General features: G+C 40.7%; 1 protein-coding gene across 15 annotated transcripts in view; it reads right to left on the bottom strand.

Annotated features, from left to right (window-relative positions):
• RACGAP1 (Rac GTPase activating protein 1) overlaps positions 1-18,456 on the bottom strand; it is a 52,899-nt gene that overhangs the window by 14,851 nt on the left and 19,592 nt on the right. For 3 of the 15 annotated variants that reach the window (XM_053294687.1, XM_053294689.1, XM_053294691.1), the window contains exons 2-11: positions 17,018-17,084; positions 15,682-15,803; positions 12,520-12,619; positions 11,190-11,392; positions 8,876-9,006; positions 6,779-6,848; positions 6,407-6,460; positions 5,133-5,210; positions 4,155-4,272; positions 3,300-3,427 (exon numbers count right to left, since the gene is read on the bottom strand). In XM_053294687.1, the coding sequence (XP_053150662.1) occupies positions 3,300-3,427; positions 4,155-4,272; positions 5,133-5,210; positions 6,407-6,460; positions 6,779-6,848; positions 8,876-9,006; positions 11,190-11,392; positions 12,520-12,604 (867 nt within the window). In that variant the 5' untranslated portion in view covers positions 12,605-12,619; positions 15,682-15,803; positions 17,018-17,084. The remainder of the gene's footprint in view (positions 1-3,299; positions 3,428-4,154; positions 4,273-5,132; positions 5,211-6,406; positions 6,461-6,778; positions 6,849-8,875; positions 9,007-11,189; positions 11,393-12,519; positions 12,620-15,681; positions 15,804-17,017; positions 17,085-18,456) is intronic. The other 12 variants (XM_053294695.1, XM_053294697.1, XM_053294700.1 and 9 more) reach the window with 4 other exon arrangements.

The following is an 18,456-nucleotide window of genomic DNA, read 5'->3' as shown; positions in this document are numbered from 1 at the left end:
ATGCACAACTGGTTTGGCTGCAGGTGCCACTGGAGGAGGTGGATTAGCTCCCAGGGTTGGCGGGCTGGGCGCCAGGTAGCCACGAGGTGTAGGGGCCCTGCGGTGCTCACGGCTAGGGCTAGGAGGCGATCTAGACCTGGACTGGGAGCAAGAGTGCGATCTTCTCTTGCCTCCATGCCATCTGTAGTATGAATAATCCACAAACTGGGGCTCAACATAAGGCCCATAGTTTGACCTGTGACGCGCCCAACGGACCATAGTGCTCTTCTTCCAGGTCATCATATAAGTCACATGTCAGCTGGGGAATGCGCCTGTCCACAACATAATGGTCATCATAGTCCCAAAGTCTGTGGGCCTTATTGTCATACAGAGGGCAGTAATGCTTTTTGGGATCACATGGGTGCGAAGGTGACCGTTCCCAGGACTCACTGGAGGAATTGGGCATATAGAGGTCCCCTTACCCTTCTGAAGTGGAATCTGAACCCTGTGGAGTTTCCACTGGGGCAGAGTCACCTTACTGTGACTGGATAGGTGACAAGTGAATTGGACTAGGCATTCACTACTGTGGATGGGGAAACCACATTACATTGTCTTTTTGCACTTCTTTGGCTGTTGAATCTCAGCTTCCACTAGCACTAATAATTTGGCTTTGCAATTTTTCTTAGCTGGCTCCTCCCATTGCCTCCTTAGGTTTCTTGCACTTCTTAAGTGCTTGCCCTGTCAAACCCAACGCCTGGTCCCATCCTGAAGGGTCTGTCGGTACCAATGCCTCCTGCTGCTTGGTACGCAGCTTTGGGGCCAGTGGCTTAGTGGTGCCAACCCGATGGCTTCGGGATTGGCTGCTTCAGAGTCATCAGAGCCACCTGTAGAGCTTCCCATGCCTTAGCTGGCTACCCTGGGAGTGTTGTGGGTGGAGCCCCGCCCTGCACACTGGGTGTAGTCCTTCCCAGCAACAACGTCTAGCCCGACAGTGCTCCAGTCCTCACAGTCGATATCAGGCCCAAGGGAGCAGTTTGCAGCGGCACCCCACTCTGGATAAGCGGGAAGCGCTGAGAGCTGCGTAACGTTCAAGGGTGCAGGCACAGGCTGTAGCAGGATTGCAATCAATCCCAAGATAGCCTCCATCCCTGGCACATGCCCAAGGTTTGTTTTGGCAGGGTGAGCCTATGTAATGCTTGCTCCTGTTGCAACGCTCCCCAGCTTAGGCCCAGTACTGGAGGATTTCAGGGAGCTACCGTTGGCTACTGCCATGCTCGCTCCCAAAGGAGGGCCCCCAGATGTGAAGCTCTGTTACACCTGGCCTGTTTTGTGAATCCCTGCAGACGCGCAGGCTTCCTCCCAATGGGCTTTCCCAAGGCACAGAAGGCACTTCGTGTGCCTGTCAGAAGTAGGAATTTTAGCAGCAGTCAATGCAGCATTTGAAAGTAATTTTAATTGTGGTGGCCATAAAGAAATAATGGCCCAATGGCCCACAGGACCGAATATTCCCTTGGGGAAATAGCGGGGTGGGTGGGTGGGAACGGGACACGAAAGAAAACAATACTCAAAACGTAGAGAAAGAAATACTGAGAACAAGACAAGGAAAGAGAATAACCAGAAATGAACAAGATAACTCAGAAATATGCCTGATTTATAATAGGTGAAGACAGAGGAATGCTCTAGGATCTTACTCGGGTGACGGTCGATAAAAGACTGAGGTAGAGTAGGGTATGGTCCTACAGAGGGAGCTATATTTCCTGCTCTTTTTACCTTTTATGGTGAAGCTATGGAAAGTTCCGGAATCTGGTCTTTGTGCAGGCGCATAACCCAAGTGTGATGCACAGAGACTATGAAGAAGAACTAGCCTAATCTGGAAGGAAACACTGAAGAAACACAAAACCCTTAGTCCACCTAAACTACTAATCCCACTTATTTTCATTTATTCTAAGATATTTATCATGCCAGTCAGCCATCTATTTGATTAATTACCAAGTTAATACACATATAAGTCAACAAAAATGAACATGTAATACTACTAATGAAAATAAAAACTTTGGCTGTTAGGGATGTGCACGAACCAAGGTTTGGACGAGGAGGAACAGGGGAGCAGTGAGCAGGATCTTTTAAAAGATCCCCTCAGTTTTTGGGAAACATGTTATAAAACTAGGAGAAGGAACCTTTAATTAAGATCTGAAACACAGTGTCATTGAAGTTGGGAGAGACCTCAACTAAAGTAGTTCGTAGTCACATGGGATGGAGAGGTCAACTCTGCAAGCTTTTTCTAGCAAGCACTGAGAGATAGAGATATTTTTTATGTTGAAGCTTGCCTTTTGCATCTTTTGATTTTTGCCTTACTGTCTTAATTTTGTAACTGAAAACCTCGTTCTGAAGCTATGTATCTTGATTTAGCCAAAGTTTGAGTATTCTTAAATATTTTTATTCTTTTGACAAATACAGACAGAGGAGAAATGAATCTCATCCTTTTTTGCTTGTCTGGACAGTCCTTGGCTTAGCATAATTCCAATGGCATTCATTTTGTTTGGAGAGGAAAGTTCTCAGCAGCAGGCACATATCTCTCCTAATCAAAGGCACTGATATGCAACACTTCCAAAACACTTTCCCCATAGAGTGCTCTGGGAAAGCACTTGGAGGAACTACCCTCCCTATTGCTTCCCACGCACACCTCCCACCATGCCCCCATGCGCCATCCCAGCTACTACAGGGGTGGAATGTGGCTTGGCTTCCTGTAAATGAGCTCTCTCTGACATCAGATGTGTGTCGTAGTGTGCTGAGATGGCTGTACTGTACTACAAGGGCCACCTTCATGCGACACCAGCACATCAGTGCCATTTATTTGGATCTGAATGAGGCAGAACACAGGCCTCTCTAGCTGATCTCCATACACAGGCAGGATAGTAAGGGAGAAGGCAGTCCTTCCGGTACTCATATCAAGTTGTTTAGGAAATCATGGTTACATGATACATTTGGGATCTTAACCTGGAACCACCACCAAGTATGTCTGCTTGCACTGAACCAAAAGAAACTGTCCTGCTCCTCATCTTCAGTAGGCAGTGGCACGCAGAAAGCCTCACCTGTTCTCAGAGCTCAAGCTGGAGCAGGGGAAGAGGACAGGGCATGTACCACAAAAAATGTTCCTTCAGGTATTTCAAGCCCCAAATATTTAAGACTTAAAAGGTCAAATATGGAGATTTTGAATTGGGTCCAGAAACTGGTAACCAATAGTTACCAAACTGGTAACTCTCAATAATGATCTCTGCCAAAAGGCATTTCGATAAGCTGACCATTGCCTTCTCTCTCACCGTTTTTGATACAAATTCATGTAGTCTCATCCCAGTGTTCCCAGGAGTACTTGATCCATCCGTTTCAGATTTGATTTCCAGCTTCTTGCTTCCCAGGCTTGAGTCACTGCTCCAGGGCTGTAGAATGGCTTAGATAAAGTCAACAGACAGTCATTTCCCAGGCTGATACAGGATTCCAACTGGTAGAAAGGATCCTCAATTTAAACTACCATGTGTGCTATTTCTCAACTGGAAAGAGAAAACTCCTGATGCAGCTGGTAGCAAGCTAATGCAGCAAAAAGAAGGGAGGTTGGATATACAATTTTATATCTCCTTTCCTATTTTTAGTATTAAAATAATGAAGGCTTCACTTAAAAAAGCAAAAGGTTACTTTTAGATCCTTTTCCCAGCACAGAAGCACTTCGGAGGGAAGGGATATTTGGTGGTCAGCTTTCAGTGCACCTGCTTAATCCTTATTACAGTAGAAACAGATGTGTGGGATGAATTTAAAAAGAATAGTCAAAATGTTTCAGGAGTGTTTTTCCCCCTCTATGTAATGAGAGAGCATGCACAAGAATAAAATGAAATATAAAAATAAATTGAAAATGAATAAAACTGAACTAAGCAATTTAAGAATGGCAGCACAAAATCTGCTTCTAGTCTATTCATTACAAATTTCAGACAAAATTCAGATATGTCTCCTTTTTGTTCCAACAGTTAACAGTCTCCTTTGAAGTACCTAATCACAGAAATAATTCTTGTTTGTATCAGCATCTACATGGCTATAGACAAACATGGATTAGAGGCAGAAGTTACAAAGAAGCCATAGTAGTTTAAGCCTGAAGCATAAGTAATAATCTGAAAGCTAACACTTACCAGTCTTCCTACGGCTTCCGACATAGCAAGGTATAGTCTCAATAGTGGAGATAGCTTCAATTGGACCTCCATCATTAGGTACCGTGAGGGTTGTTTTTGCAATTATTGATTCGTTTCCCTGAAATGAGACATCTAAAAGATTAACAGTTGTAAAATGCAGTCACAGGACATATATAAGGAGTTCTCTCTTTCTGAGCTTACAAAACCTGCAATCCATTCTAATTTAGTGCTGCCTCAGGCACCTACTTGGCATATTGCACAGCACAAAAATCCTGGTTTCAAAATTAGGGCAACCTCAGTGAAATTGAGGAAATAGCCAGTGGGATGTACCAGGAAGTTTTACATTCACACATTATCTTTGAGTGATAATAATGGGATGCTCACACAAACAGTGTGTAAAAGACTCCAACTTCTGAAGCTGAACTTTTGCTATTTACAGGATTGTCCAAGGGCAGAGCATGTAAGTCATGCTTGCAAAACACAGACCCACTGAATGATCTGGGTACACACAATGCTGCATTATTGTTGAAGTGAAGCAGATATGGACTGATGTCAGGATGGGAGACAACTGGGAGCTCTATTTAAGCTACTCTGTGCTTTTCTAAAGGAAGAACAGGAAATAAGGATGATCAATAATGAAGTAAATTGCCAAGAGGCAATTGCAAGATCAGAAATTTGCATGTCGAAATGCTCCTATATGTGCAGTACATGAAAAGTATTTATACTCTGTATTGGTGTGAGCTGAATTTTCACCTTAGCATCAAGATGAATATTTGCCACATGATCAGGGCAAACAGCATTTGTGCAAGATCTATAAACCTTCCAGCCTGTGTTTGGAGAAGTAGTCAAAGGGTCCATTAACAATGCCCCCTGTATTAAAGGGAGACTGTGTTACTGAACACAACAATGAGACTGGCATCTAAAGTCACAGCCACTTTTGTCATAAGGAAACCAATATAATCTTTCAAAACTACATACTTGTTCTACTGTAGAGCCGATGGAACGGGTTTTCTTTAAAGGGCCAGGTGGGCCTTCTATAAACTGCCTGGATGAACGCTGTGAAGAAAATATTTGTAACACTTCAGTTCTGTCAAAACATTACAGCATTTGGTAGGGAGTGGGAATTCATTATTTATTTATTTAAAATATTTATACCCTGTCCCTCCAAGTGCACTACTGCTCAGGGTGGCTCACAACAATAAAACAGATACAAGAAACAATAAAAGTAATAAAATTAACCATACTGAAGAAACAAGTTAAAAGTCAGGTTAAAACTACACTCATTAGTAGGTTCAAATTAGAAGTTATTTTAAAAGCCAAAAACTGAAAATTATAAAAAGCTAAAGAACCTACCAGATATAACCAAAAATGGAGCATTAAGAAGCCTCCTTAAATGTGTGTTTTAAGTTGTTTTTTAAAAACACTGTGGGAGGGAGCATGGCGAAGCTCTTCAGGGAATCAAGGTAACTTCTACTAGAGTGCTCAGATACAAACTTCTACCACATCTTTGTATTTCTAACGGGTGTGATACACTTGATGGGGGGAGAAAAGTTCACTATAAGTTCTTCCAAAGGGCACTTTCTAACATGGGGTCTGCAAAGAAGATATCCTTCTTACTTATCTAATGAATATATGAAATCAAAGAGAAATACATGGAAAAAGTGGGGGTGGGAGAACTTCTAGCTTGAGAAATTTTCTTTTCGTGTATGTGAAACAGAATTCAGAAGTTTCTGTTGCATTATCCTCTAAGCCAAAACATGGTGGCAGGTTTAACTTTCACCTCAAATGTCATGACAATAAATTGTCAAGACTGCCCTATTCAGTCTCAAAACCCTAGTGGAAGGCATTAAAATTTGCACAAAATTCCATATTTGGAACAAGCAGCTTAATTTTAATACATCTGTACATATAGCATGAATCAAATTTAAGCTGCTCTCTAGATAAAGTCAGCTTGACAGGGTACTTGTTCTGATAACATAAGGGGGGCTAATGTTTCTCATTGGGAAAATTATTCCCAGCAAAGAAAAAGACAAACTGTTACAAAAGTATATTGCTGCACACTTTAAGGATGGTGGAAGGAATTTGCTAGTTTGGCCATGTAAAAATATTGTCCACTTGATACTACAATGACCACGCTGATAAAGTGCACTGAAACACACATATGTGGACACTAATGTAGAAATGAATAGTGGGTGGAATCTCCACTTTGCAGCAAACAACATAAGCTAATAAAAGGGAAAGAAGGTACATACCCTTTTCTCTCTTTTCTTCAGTCTGACAGTCTTTACTACTGTGGAATCCCAATCCTGGGGATGAAACAAGTTGATTAGCATCATGCAAACAGCACACACGTGTGTGTGTTATTTGATAAATTATATTATCCTTCATTTCCACTATCAGAGTATGCACCTTATGACCTCCCAGACCACAGCGTATATACAGTATATAATATTCAGTGGAATTTGAGAGCAAAAGATCAATACTAAAGTATGATCAAAAAAGGAAAAATGACAGCGGATAACACACCTCTCCTCACATGGCATCATATTTTCATATCATTCTAAGACAAGAGCATTTTGGAAGGGGAAACAATACAAGTAGTGAGGACAGGATGGTTACATTACCAGTGATTCATCGGTCTTGTCAAAGCTGATGTCAGATAAAATGGAACCAGATTCATCTATTGTTGACAACCTATTAAAAATCATCAAGTGCATACAACATTAACATTTACAGGCTCCATCTTCAACAGGCCTCCTAATGAGTCTAAGTCAAGGAATCGGGCAAGAATGAGGTGAATGGAAGGAACAAAGGATATGGCAACTGGAGATAAAGGTACTTCACAGCACATTGAAGTCTTGTTGGCTTGAGTGCAGAGAAAGTGGAGCATGCTGCACCCTAGATATCAGTGGGATTTCAATGTACTGTGTATTATGTACTTTTATCTTCACTTGTCATATCCTTTCTTCTTTCCATTCCCCTAATCCTTGTTAAAGCATTCTAACCCCTGTAACCGTATTATGAAGAGGGATGTGCTAATATAAGCAATCAATTCTGTTTGGAGAATCTGGGATATTTTGATACAGTGCACACCCACACCCCCTCTCCATTGTGTATTGTCCCTGTGCATGAAAATGCTGCATAGCGTTCCAAGAACTCTGGCATGTTATTTTAAAATGAAGGTTCTAACTCACCAATAATTCCAGCATAAGTTTTCAAGACTTGTTGGATCTGTCTACTGAAGGCTCAGAAATTAAACTGGAGTTTTTAAGATCAGTAGTTATGCAGAGTACAGGAAACTTGTTACCAATATTCCCCTTGCCAATTTGCCCAGCTGTATCCCACGTCTGTGTCCTTTCCTCCCCACCAGCGCCCTTCCTTTTTGACCTCTTGTCACTCCAACTCTTGCCCAAAATACTTCAATTGCTTAAAAGCTTAAATCTTGGAGAAACAATTTACATAAAAGTTAATAATTTTAGTGAGAAATGTGCATTTGCTTAATGCAAAGTTAGATTATGTAGATAAAGGGCAGATCATAGCAAACAACTCTGGCCATAGGTGTATGCATTTTCCTTCACAGCTATATGAACAGAAACAGCACAAACACTTAGTACAGGTTCCAACATTCTGTATGACTTTTTCTTATCTCCTGGATCATCACCTGGATCCGTATAATGAGGAAAAATTGATTTGCATTGTATTACTTCATCATTCTATCACAATCAAAGCACTTTCAGATTGTGTATGAAAAGATACATAATCTCTTTACAAATCTTTTACTGCTGTTTCAACATGAGCATTTATCTGGCTGCAACTCAAGACAACATTCCCAGTGAGACTATACAACTTTCTATTCTATTTAATGTATAAATATTGATTGATTGATACAAGCACTTCAGTGGCTTTCTCTGTCACTCCTTATAATTCCTAAGTATTAAACTGCTTTGACTACTGCTGAACAGCACAGACATCTATGCTTAATAGTGCAAAAGCAGCCTCCCCAACATCTACCAAAGCAGATCAAATAACTTTCTGTTAGACAAGAAATACAACTGCTGTTTGGAACTAGGTCAGATGCTGAAAAATATTTCTGAACTAGTGTTTCCACCTTTAGGTTTGTTACTGATGTAGAGACAGTTATTGACATTCAGGTTACACTGCTACAGAGGAAAATCTTTTTACAAGAGATGGGATTATAGACCTAATGGAGCTGAAAAGGTTCTACAAGCACACACACAAAATTGTGTCCTAAACAAGGCAACATTCTTCTAAACCTTTGTTTCTTGCTGTCCTTTTGTGCAGTGCTCAGAGCCCTAAAATCTACTTTCTAAGCACAGTGTTGCTATTTCAGTTTTAACCTGGGGTATAAGACCTTATGTTTCCAGGGAACCCTAAAGGAAACCATAGGAACCTATGATGTACAGTCCTTTAAAGCTCTAAGTTTTAGATGCAAATTAATCTATTCCACACACACACACAAATGTGCTGAGATCTATTCAACACACAAACACAAATGTGCTGAGATTGCTATAAGTGAATTCCTATAAATACCCTATTATCTGTGAACAAGTATGAAAATTTACCTTTCTGATCCCGAGCAAGGCTTTCAAGAGGCTGGAAAAATGATCTCTAACCAAAGTGAAATTTCAGAATGAATTTACCATCTTTGTAACCTAACCCACACAAGCACCCTCCATCAATATACTATCTGACTAGCTTACCTTTTGTTTCCACCAATGGATGTTTGCGGCCTGTTTAAGAAGGCAAGTGCTGATTTCTGTTCTTCACTCAGTTGAATACTGCCTGATGAATCACACATGAGCAGCTCTCTGATCAGCTGGATCTGTCGCTCCTACAAGTTAGGAAACATCAAAAGTAGTTTCGCTTTACATTTATGAGACAGACAACCCATAATACACCTAGGTTCCGGAGGAAAGTTGCTACACTGACAGCATATTAATGTTGATAAAGAAATATGCACCTGTCTCTCAAATGATAGCATCAACTTAGTCTAAAGCAGCAGCAAAGAGATTTCACTGGATCAAATTGCTACCCAGTGTAAAAAGATAAGGTACTCTAAACAGATTTCTTTGAGCCACAAAGCAATTTGCTGGTATCTCACAGATTCCATTTGCAAATCACAATAGTTTCCACCATACTGTATTAACCTGGCACCTGTGAATTCAGCAAGTGGCCAAATATGAACAATTCCTATCAGCCAAGGGAGGAAATAAAACATTTCTACCTTCAGATGGATAAATGAATAATAGAAACAAGTTAATTTAGTTCTTAACTGCTAGCTTTCCTTCCCTCCCCCCGCCAAAGAAATGGGTAGTCAATGCCAGGAAGATCTTATAAGTTACAGGAGGTAAGACTTAAGCTTGACCTCCCACAATTCCCCAGTCTTGTAAGAAGAACTCCCCAGTCCAAAGAAATATATGCTCCAAACAATTAGGAAAGAAAACTTGGAGCAGCAGAATGACCACATCTCAAGAGAATGAACTGAATGGTCTGAGCCCAAATCCTAAGGAATCAAGAGGTCACTTAGCTGCAATAGGTGGGACAGATTGTCCTTCTGACATCAAAGAGAAAATAAATTCACTGGATAAAGGTTTTCCTTCTTAGAGTAAGAATACTGAATACCAAGAATCCATCCCAAGGCTGGTCTCAAAGATAATTCATGAATGTCCCAAATATGACTTCACTAAAAACACTTTACTACAGAAGTATCATTTGACTAAAGCTGCTAAAGCAAAGAACCTGCTTTCTGGAAAAATAATTCAAATATCTACTGGGATTTGATATGACAGCAAGGAAAGAGCCCCATGCAAAGGAAAGGTGAGGCTCCAGGAATGCAAATAGGAGCCAAGGTTCCTTCTTCCGATGGATATCCTACAGTATGGTTTCTGGTGGGTACTCATCATCCCTTGGGGCCAGTGTTAGCACAACCTCTGCATATTAATGCCAGAAGTGATTGTGCAGCAAGGCAGCAGCTGGACTTAAGATATGTCCAAACCCTCTATGGAATTATATTGCAGTTATTAAAGGGAGAGATCTTGTCTCCAAAATCTAGCCAGCCCCAGTCTGGAGCACTTTAAGATTTTCAGAGGGGGGAGAAGGAAGAACCACTCTTCAAGTAGAGCTGTTCCTTCTTTCCTAATCCACCACCACTTCTACACCACCACCTTGAATTTGACTAAGAGCATAGGGGAGAGGCTACTTCCTCACTCAAGGCAAGAGACGTCTGAGGTATTGTGGGAGATTCTTCACTCCAAAAGCTACCATCCCCATTTTGGGTTGTTGTCTTGTCTCTGAAGAAGAGAGCAGTCAATATTGTATTAACCTTATCCATAAATGTCTAGGAAACGAACTCAGTGAGGAGGAGTATTCAAATGCACTCAGCAAATTCCTAACGCATGCAAGAGACAACTATCACATGCACCCTCCTAACCTCTATTTGGAACTCAGTTACAATGGTTACCTGGATATGTATCAGAATATGTAGATTTGTGTGCCCATGGTTAAGCCAACTGGTAGCTTTTCTGCTTTACCTTGAGACCAGCCCAATTCTAGCTTTAGAAGTCCCTTCTTTGTAGGCTCACAACATGGCACGAATTCAGAGTTGTGTGGCTTGCCATCAATGATATCAGGATCATTGTCCAATAGGTGCCTGTACCATTCAAGTAATTGCATCAATCTAAATTGCAGTGGCTTTAGTTAGCTAAGATCAGGATCACATTTTCTTAGCAAGCAGTTGTGGCCTGAGTGCTAGAAGATATGCGGTATTTCAGGAATAGATGTGCTACTTTGAAATAAGACACATTGATACCACACAGGCAGCCAACAACTTGGTATCTGTTTTGCTATACACAGGGTTTCAAAAGGCTCTGGTTTTCCTGGAAACAAAACCTCCATATTCAGAAGCAGTCTACTTCTGGTCACTGTTGGAAACAGATGGCTGCTGGACTAGATAGAGCCTCAGCCTGAAGCAGCAAGACTACTTAATTAAGAGGAGCGAAACAATGTTCTACACACCAGCTTCTCACAGTCTGCTTCAGCTCTCTGTCTTCGCTTGATCTCCACATCCACCTGATTTCTGGCATGCTTCAGCTTCACATCCAGGGCACTACATTCAGTTTCTGTTTTCATCAGAAGATCTTTGTACCTGGCAATCTCATGATCCATTTTCTGCCATTTTTTCCTGAACTCTTCAAAGTTCTTGGCCAGCTGGATAAACTCTGGATAAAGAACACACATTGTACCCCATTTACAGTGGATTATATCTTTAATATCTTCCCACAGTTCCTCCTTAATATTCCCAGAGTGCAAAGATAATAACAATGCAGGAGCAGGGGGTATTGGCAAATCTAGTAGTTTAAAACATGGGTCAGAAGGAAACCAGGCCAGTCTCTTCCATTACCCAAATAAAGGAGTTCTGATGAGTAACCCAGTCCGATTCAAGATTAAGAACGACTGGACTTGAAGATAGGCTTGCAGCTAAGGCAACTGAAATAAAAATATGAATTTACTGCTGATTTTCATACCCAAGGATAGAACTGCAGCTATAATTAACTTGAAAACTGATTATTTTATGGTCACAGATTAGCACACCAGAAAGACATTCAACAGCAAAATTTAAATGTAACTGCTGTAATATGCTTCAGTAGATGTAGATTAGTATTACAGACGTCTGGGCCAGCAACTCTATTCAGCTAGATAATTATACAAATATTGATTTGAAAGGAAAAAGCCAATTTCCTCTAGCTGCTTAACACTACCCTAAAGGGAATATAAACGTTCCATCCTGCAAAGCTACATCCACAGAAGATTGCACAAACCTGCCTCCAGCCAATTCCTCTACCACCCTCCATTATTTACGGATATCGTTACTCTGACACACTGGTTTCCCCTGGGCTCTTTGAGATCTGCAACGTTACATGGCAATGTAACACCATGTCCCTGAGGCAACAGATAGAATAAGGTAACTATTGGAACCATAATGTTTTAAGCACACACTTTGCACTGTTGCCTAGAAACCACATTGTACAAAATCCAGTAGCTGGTATGCAGATCAGTTGTTGTTTTTTAACATAAGGAAGGAATCCCTCCCAATAATCAAGCTCTCAGTGTCAATTCACACATATTAACAGGCTGACCTTCGGAATTTCATTCCTGGCAACATGTTCCTATTTTCCCATTCCAGTGAATGGGGGGCAGGTATGGAATTTAGAAAACCTCACTCCCACCAAGCTATTCAAGAATCCTTTGAATCGCAAAGCAAGAAGAGGCCTCCAAAAATTGTTATGTGTTTCTGCATTCCTAACATTAGTCACCTGCATGGTGCCCACACAAAATGACGACTTACGATATTCACTGCCTTCATTTAGAATTTCTGCCTGGTGCACAAGCAGATCAAAAAGATTCCGCAAGTTCAGCATTGCCGTCGCCATCTTTGTGCCAAGAAACTGAAATAATTCAGAGATTAGTCTGTTATTTCCCCAACACACCGCAATTTTTGCCAGTAAGATTAAGTCAAACTCAAGAATCAACTCCACAAGATGTACCCTGCCATTTGCAGACAAACCACAATATGAATCAGGGTTGATCTGATTTTAATCAAATTGATTTACATAGCTTCACGGAAGGACTCAATTTTAATGATTTAAATTTAAATTACAAGTCAAGAAGATTCTATTTATTTATTTGATTTCTATACCATCCTTCCAAAAGTGGCTCAAGGCAGTTTACATTAAAATGATTTAATCATCATTTTCTATAAAGGTACATTCTTGTTCTCTAATATAACCTTAATACATATTTAGAGATAGATGTAGGCTTCATTTTTAGAAGGTAGGTACAGACTTCTCATAACACTGTTTCATTTGGGCAACCAGGGCTAACATTTCGTTGTTGCACTGTTTGCATTTCATATGCAGGCCTTTCTTACACACAGATTTTGGAACTTTATTAAAATATTCCCAAACAGGGTCTCTCTATGGCCTCGTGACATGACAGATGTTTCCATTCTACAATGGAGGATATACTTGGAAAAGGTTTTCTCAGGGCTTTTGGTTTCATATCTTTCATCCCCATATACTGCTGTTAACTTCTAATTATATTCTATGAACATGTTATGATTAATATTCATGATATTTTTGACCTAGGTTCTTTATGAACTGTGATATTTAAATCAATTTAAATAAAGCAAAAGATACACAGGCCTCTCTCCTATGGAATTTATAGTCTAACACAAACAATAGGAGATAGAGTGGAAATGACAAATTTACCTGACACCTCATGGAGAACAAGCTTTGTTTCTGAAAAGTTCTGGACATTTAAGAATATAATGAGATGTCTAGGTTCACACAAGGGACTTGCAGCAGCTCTGTGGGATTTTTTACTTTTTACTTGGAACAGCTGTCTTCTAAGACATAACAAAGTCTTTTTAAACTCCCCTCAGTGTCCAAAAGCAGTTTGCCATGTATAGAGGCTGTTGCTTGAGGAAAACAAACCTAAAGCCTCCTTGCACTTATAGAACAAGTCTCGTGATTTTTTGAATGTGACCTTAGGCCTCAAGCAAGTGATTTGCTTGGCCTTCTTGCAGGAGTCCAGATGAATCAAAACAGAAATCTATTAATTTCAGTTCCCCCATTTCTCTAAGTAGATACAATTATGTGGAAGAAAAGACACATAGTCTGCATGACCAAAGACTTTGTCATGTGCTCCTAGGCAGTTTAAGAAAACCAGTGTTTTAGCTGTTCTAACAACCAGTTAGCTTGTTCAGAACAATATATGAATTACAAAACAAGAAACTATATATAAATCAATGATTTACATTAGCCTTTTCTCTTGGTGGTCTAAGTCACTTTTTCAGATCAATCCACTGTGGGCTGGACTACATGCCAGCATTTCCTTTTCAAAGGGTTAAAAAGGTTCAACTCAAGCTTAAAAATTAGCATAACATTCAAACAATATACACGAAAATATGAAATTGTAGTTTGAGGAGATTTCTAAACAAATTTGAGTGTAAGTCTTATTTTTTGTAAACTTCTGTTCCTACGACAAATGACTTTTAAATCCATGACATGGTCAGCACATTTTACAATCAGCAGAGCCAGTGACGACATAGCAGTGATTAAAGAGAAACTGCTAGGTTCAGCAGTGTGGAAATTGCTTCTTCAATCCATGTGGCTGCTGGAAATGTGTATGGGAACTATGGCTGATAAATTACCACCAAGTAGAGGCCAATGCTTACATTGTACCATATTTCTAGCATCTATGCTAGACAATACACCACCTTCACAGCTAGAAGGCCACAGAAAGACATTTTAAGTGCACTCCAAAAAAATTTAGTATCTATCAGCATGGAAAATTTCAGATGTTCCAAAGGGCCCCATGGAATGAGGTTTCTAATGAAATTTATGCTCGCTCTTTCCTATCTTTACTCTCTACGCATTCTTAGGGAAACTTATAAAGGTGGTGGGGGGCGGAACCAATTTCATTTGCTACTTATACTGTGGTCTACTCACGGGATATGAGAAGAGCAAGTTTTTATTTCTGACAGATAATTGGTACTAAATCCAGAAACAGTGTTTTCAGAAATTTCATACCAGGCTAATAAAAAAATTATCTTTATAAGCTGAAGGCTTTCTCATTGGTCAGATAACTTATTTCCCCCCACAGATATATAGTGGATCCAAACAAGTGTGTGGACCACTACAAAGAGGATAATCATCCAAAACAAATGTAACCTGTTCATTTATATATATATGTAACCTGTTCATTTTTATATTTTTATACATACACACACACACACACACACACACACACACACACACACACACTCCATCTCCAAGATACAAACAAGAGCTTTGCTCATTGTTTCTATCTTTACCGACTTTCTAAACAATAAAGGCTATGGCAAGGCCTTAGCAATCAGGAAACATTCAGGGGGTTTTATTGAGCAAGGCAAGATCCAAGGCAGATGGACTCGATTACGATGGCAATGAATGCACCACTGAGAGACCTTAAAAGCCAAGTTGAAGATAGATCATCCTGGAGAGAATCTATCTATGTGGTCTCTAAGAGTCGACACCAACTTGACGGCACTTCATCAAGAATTGTCAGATATATTACCTTTTTTGCTGGCACATGAATTAAATTTTAGCTAGGAGGAAGGGACACAGTACAGTTTTTACAGGAAATGGGCACTGCCTGGTACCTATGCCTCACAAAGGATGCAATTTCAGCTGCAATAACCCAAGCAAGAGCATCAGATTTGACTGTACATGTATGCAAGAGGGATCTGAAAAAAACTGTCACCATGGAACCCGAGGCAGATGGCAAACTTCAGTCCTCCTCTCCTTTTAGTCTCTCTACAATCTTTACCCCACTCCTCTCTTGCTCAGTCTCTCAGTCACACAGTTTTTCACAGCTGATGGCAGCTGCCCTCATTCAATTGAGAATAGACAAATAACAGACAGTCTTGACCATTTGGAGGGGTTGACTGGCTGTGTTGTCACTTTACCTCTTCTTCCTTCTCCTCGCCAGCCTGCCTAGATTCCTCCACTGTTTCTGCAGAGCTGAATTGTGGAAGTGAAAGCAGGTAGATGGAGCAAGTGAGCCATGTCAGTTCAGTTCTCTCCTTTCCTGAAGTTAAATAGAACATAAGAAGAGCCCTTCTGGATCAGGCCCAAGGCCCATCTAGTCTAGCATCCTGTTTCACACAGTGGCCCACCAGATGCCTCTGGGGAGCCCACAAGCAGGTGAAGGCATGCCCTCTCTCCTGCTGTTGCTTCCCTGCAACTGGTATCGAGAGGCATCATGCCTATGAAGCTGGAGGTGGCCTATATCCACCAGACTAGTAGCCACTAATAGACCTGTCCTCTAAGAATTTGTCTAAGCCTCTTTCAAAGCCATCCACGCTGGTGGCCATCACCACATCTCATAGCAAAGAATTCCATAGATTAATTATGCACTGTGTGAAAAAGTACCTCCTCTTGTCAGTCCTAAATTTCCTGACCTTCAGTTTCATGGGATAACCCCTGATTCTAATGGTGTGAGGAAGAAAAATTTCTCTGTCCACTCTCTCTACTCCATGCATAATTTTATACACCTTGATCATGTCTCCCCTTAGTCATCTCTTTTCCAAAGTAAAGAGCCCCAGATGATGTAGCCTTGCTTCATAAGGAAGGTTCTCCAGGCCGCTGATCATCTTGGTTGCCCTCTTCTGCACCTTTTCCAGTTCTACAATATCCTTCTTAAGATACAGTGACCAAAACTGTACACAGTAATGTGGCCACACCATAGATTGTATAAGGGCATTGTAATATTAGCCATTTTATTTTCAACCCCCTTCCTAATGATCCCTAGCACAGAATTTGCCTTTTGCACAGCTGCTGTGCACTGAGTCAACACTTTCAATGAGCTGTCCACCCCAACCTCTCTCCTGATCAGTCACAAAATAGTGGCATATTCCCTGGTCCCCACCCTACCCCCGCCATGCAAACTCTGAACAGACCATTGAACTGAATAGCCAAAGGAAGGGTAAGGGAAGCAACCAACATGTGAGCTGCTGCTCCAGATGGGGAGGCCAGAACAGAGTGAATACCAACATTCAGCAAGTAAAGTGATGGTTGCACACATGTACAATACTCCTCTACCCAGTTTGGAGGGAAATGTTGCCCTCTTTTTGGGTTTTAAAGTAGAACATCTTGAACTCCTGCAAACCTCAGATTCATCTAAACATTCAGGAACCTCCTTTTTGTTTGTCAGTTGTCCCTGATCAACACGGGTCTGCTAACTTTACAATAAGAGGAAATGATAATAAAATTTTATGGATGTTTATCAACATAATACTTTACTTTAACTTTTCTCCTACATGAAGCTTGGAATCAAAAGCTGTCTCCACACGAACAATTCTGTTTTATCCTAGAAAGAGAAGAGAACAAAATGAATTATCTTCAAGTCACAAGATCTGCATATTTAAATACCAACAACAAATGCCATTTTGCATTAATCCAAAGGCTATTTATTTAGTACTGTATGCAAAATGCACCCTACGTCTTTCAAGCAAGAAGTAGTTTATTATATGTAATTTAATATATGTAATTTAATAATTCAAAATAATACTTATTCCTTTTGGCTGCAATCTTCTCTCAGCAGCTTCTGTTCCTAATGGAAGAGTGCCCACTAAACAGCCATATAGCAAGAACTGGTGGACTAAGGCTGAACTAAGTCTTGGCCATGCAGTCCTCACAGATCTGGTAGTAGGCAATACGTATGAGCAGTGGCACGTATTTTAACCACTGCACTCACATAAATCAGTTAGAGCGGGCAGCTACAACTCCCATCATCCCTAGCTGGGGAACTACATCTCCAGATGTAGTTCAGCAACATCTGGAGAGCCTCAAATTGCTTACCCCATATGATTACTTTCTCTGTATGGCTTAAGCCACTCCATATGGAGGATCTTAGTGTGTATAAACCACGGGTGCACAACTCAAAAGTCCTGGTGGGCTGGAACCAACCATGACTTGCTGCGCAGGGCCGATGCCAATTTTATGCACATTAATTATTATATTAACATTAATCATTTAAAATATTAACAAAAGAGGGGCAGAGGGTTGGAGTCTGGAGGAAAGACAAGGGGAAAGAGGGATGTGTCAATAGGCTCCAGTCTAGGGCAGGGGATATCTGGTCGCAAGTGGCTGGTGCATTGAGCTGCTGCCACTCATCAGTGAGAAAAGCCAAGAGCTCTTCATGGCTCCTGCTGTTGCTTCAGAATATTCCTACTGGGGGGCCAGCGAAAAAGTTCCTGTGGGCCGGATCTGGCCCCCGGGCCTTATGTTGTGCAGGCCTGACTATAAACCAAGCCTAAGGTTCTTGCAGCTATTAAAATTAGGGAAAAGGCTTAGAAATCTGTTATTTAAAATTGGAATCAATCCTGCATAACAGATTCCATTGAACTATTAGGAGAGGTTAGTCACTTAAATAGACTACAGATAGCAATGCCAATTACTTTAAGTCAATAGACTCACACCTTACACCAGTACCTGAAATATAATTATGGAAAGCACAAGCAGCCAGGCAGGAAACAGTCCTGTTTTCATGTCTACAGGAAGAGCAGCTTTGGAAAGACTGTTTTCTCTCAATCTCACTCAAGCCAAATGGCAAATTATACTTTTACAATATACTATACGAGTGCCACCAGAATCTACCCATGCAATAAGAATATGCAAGAAAAAATCAACCTATAAGTTCTACCTACACATTAGTGCTTAGATACATCACCTCAATATTA

This window comes from Hemicordylus capensis, chromosome 2 (genome assembly GCF_027244095.1).
Source record: "Hemicordylus capensis ecotype Gifberg chromosome 2, rHemCap1.1.pri, whole genome shotgun sequence".
NCBI classification, from domain to species: domain Eukaryota; kingdom Metazoa; phylum Chordata; class Lepidosauria; order Squamata; family Cordylidae; genus Hemicordylus; species Hemicordylus capensis.
This window is presented reverse-complemented; position numbering and strand designations above follow the sequence as displayed.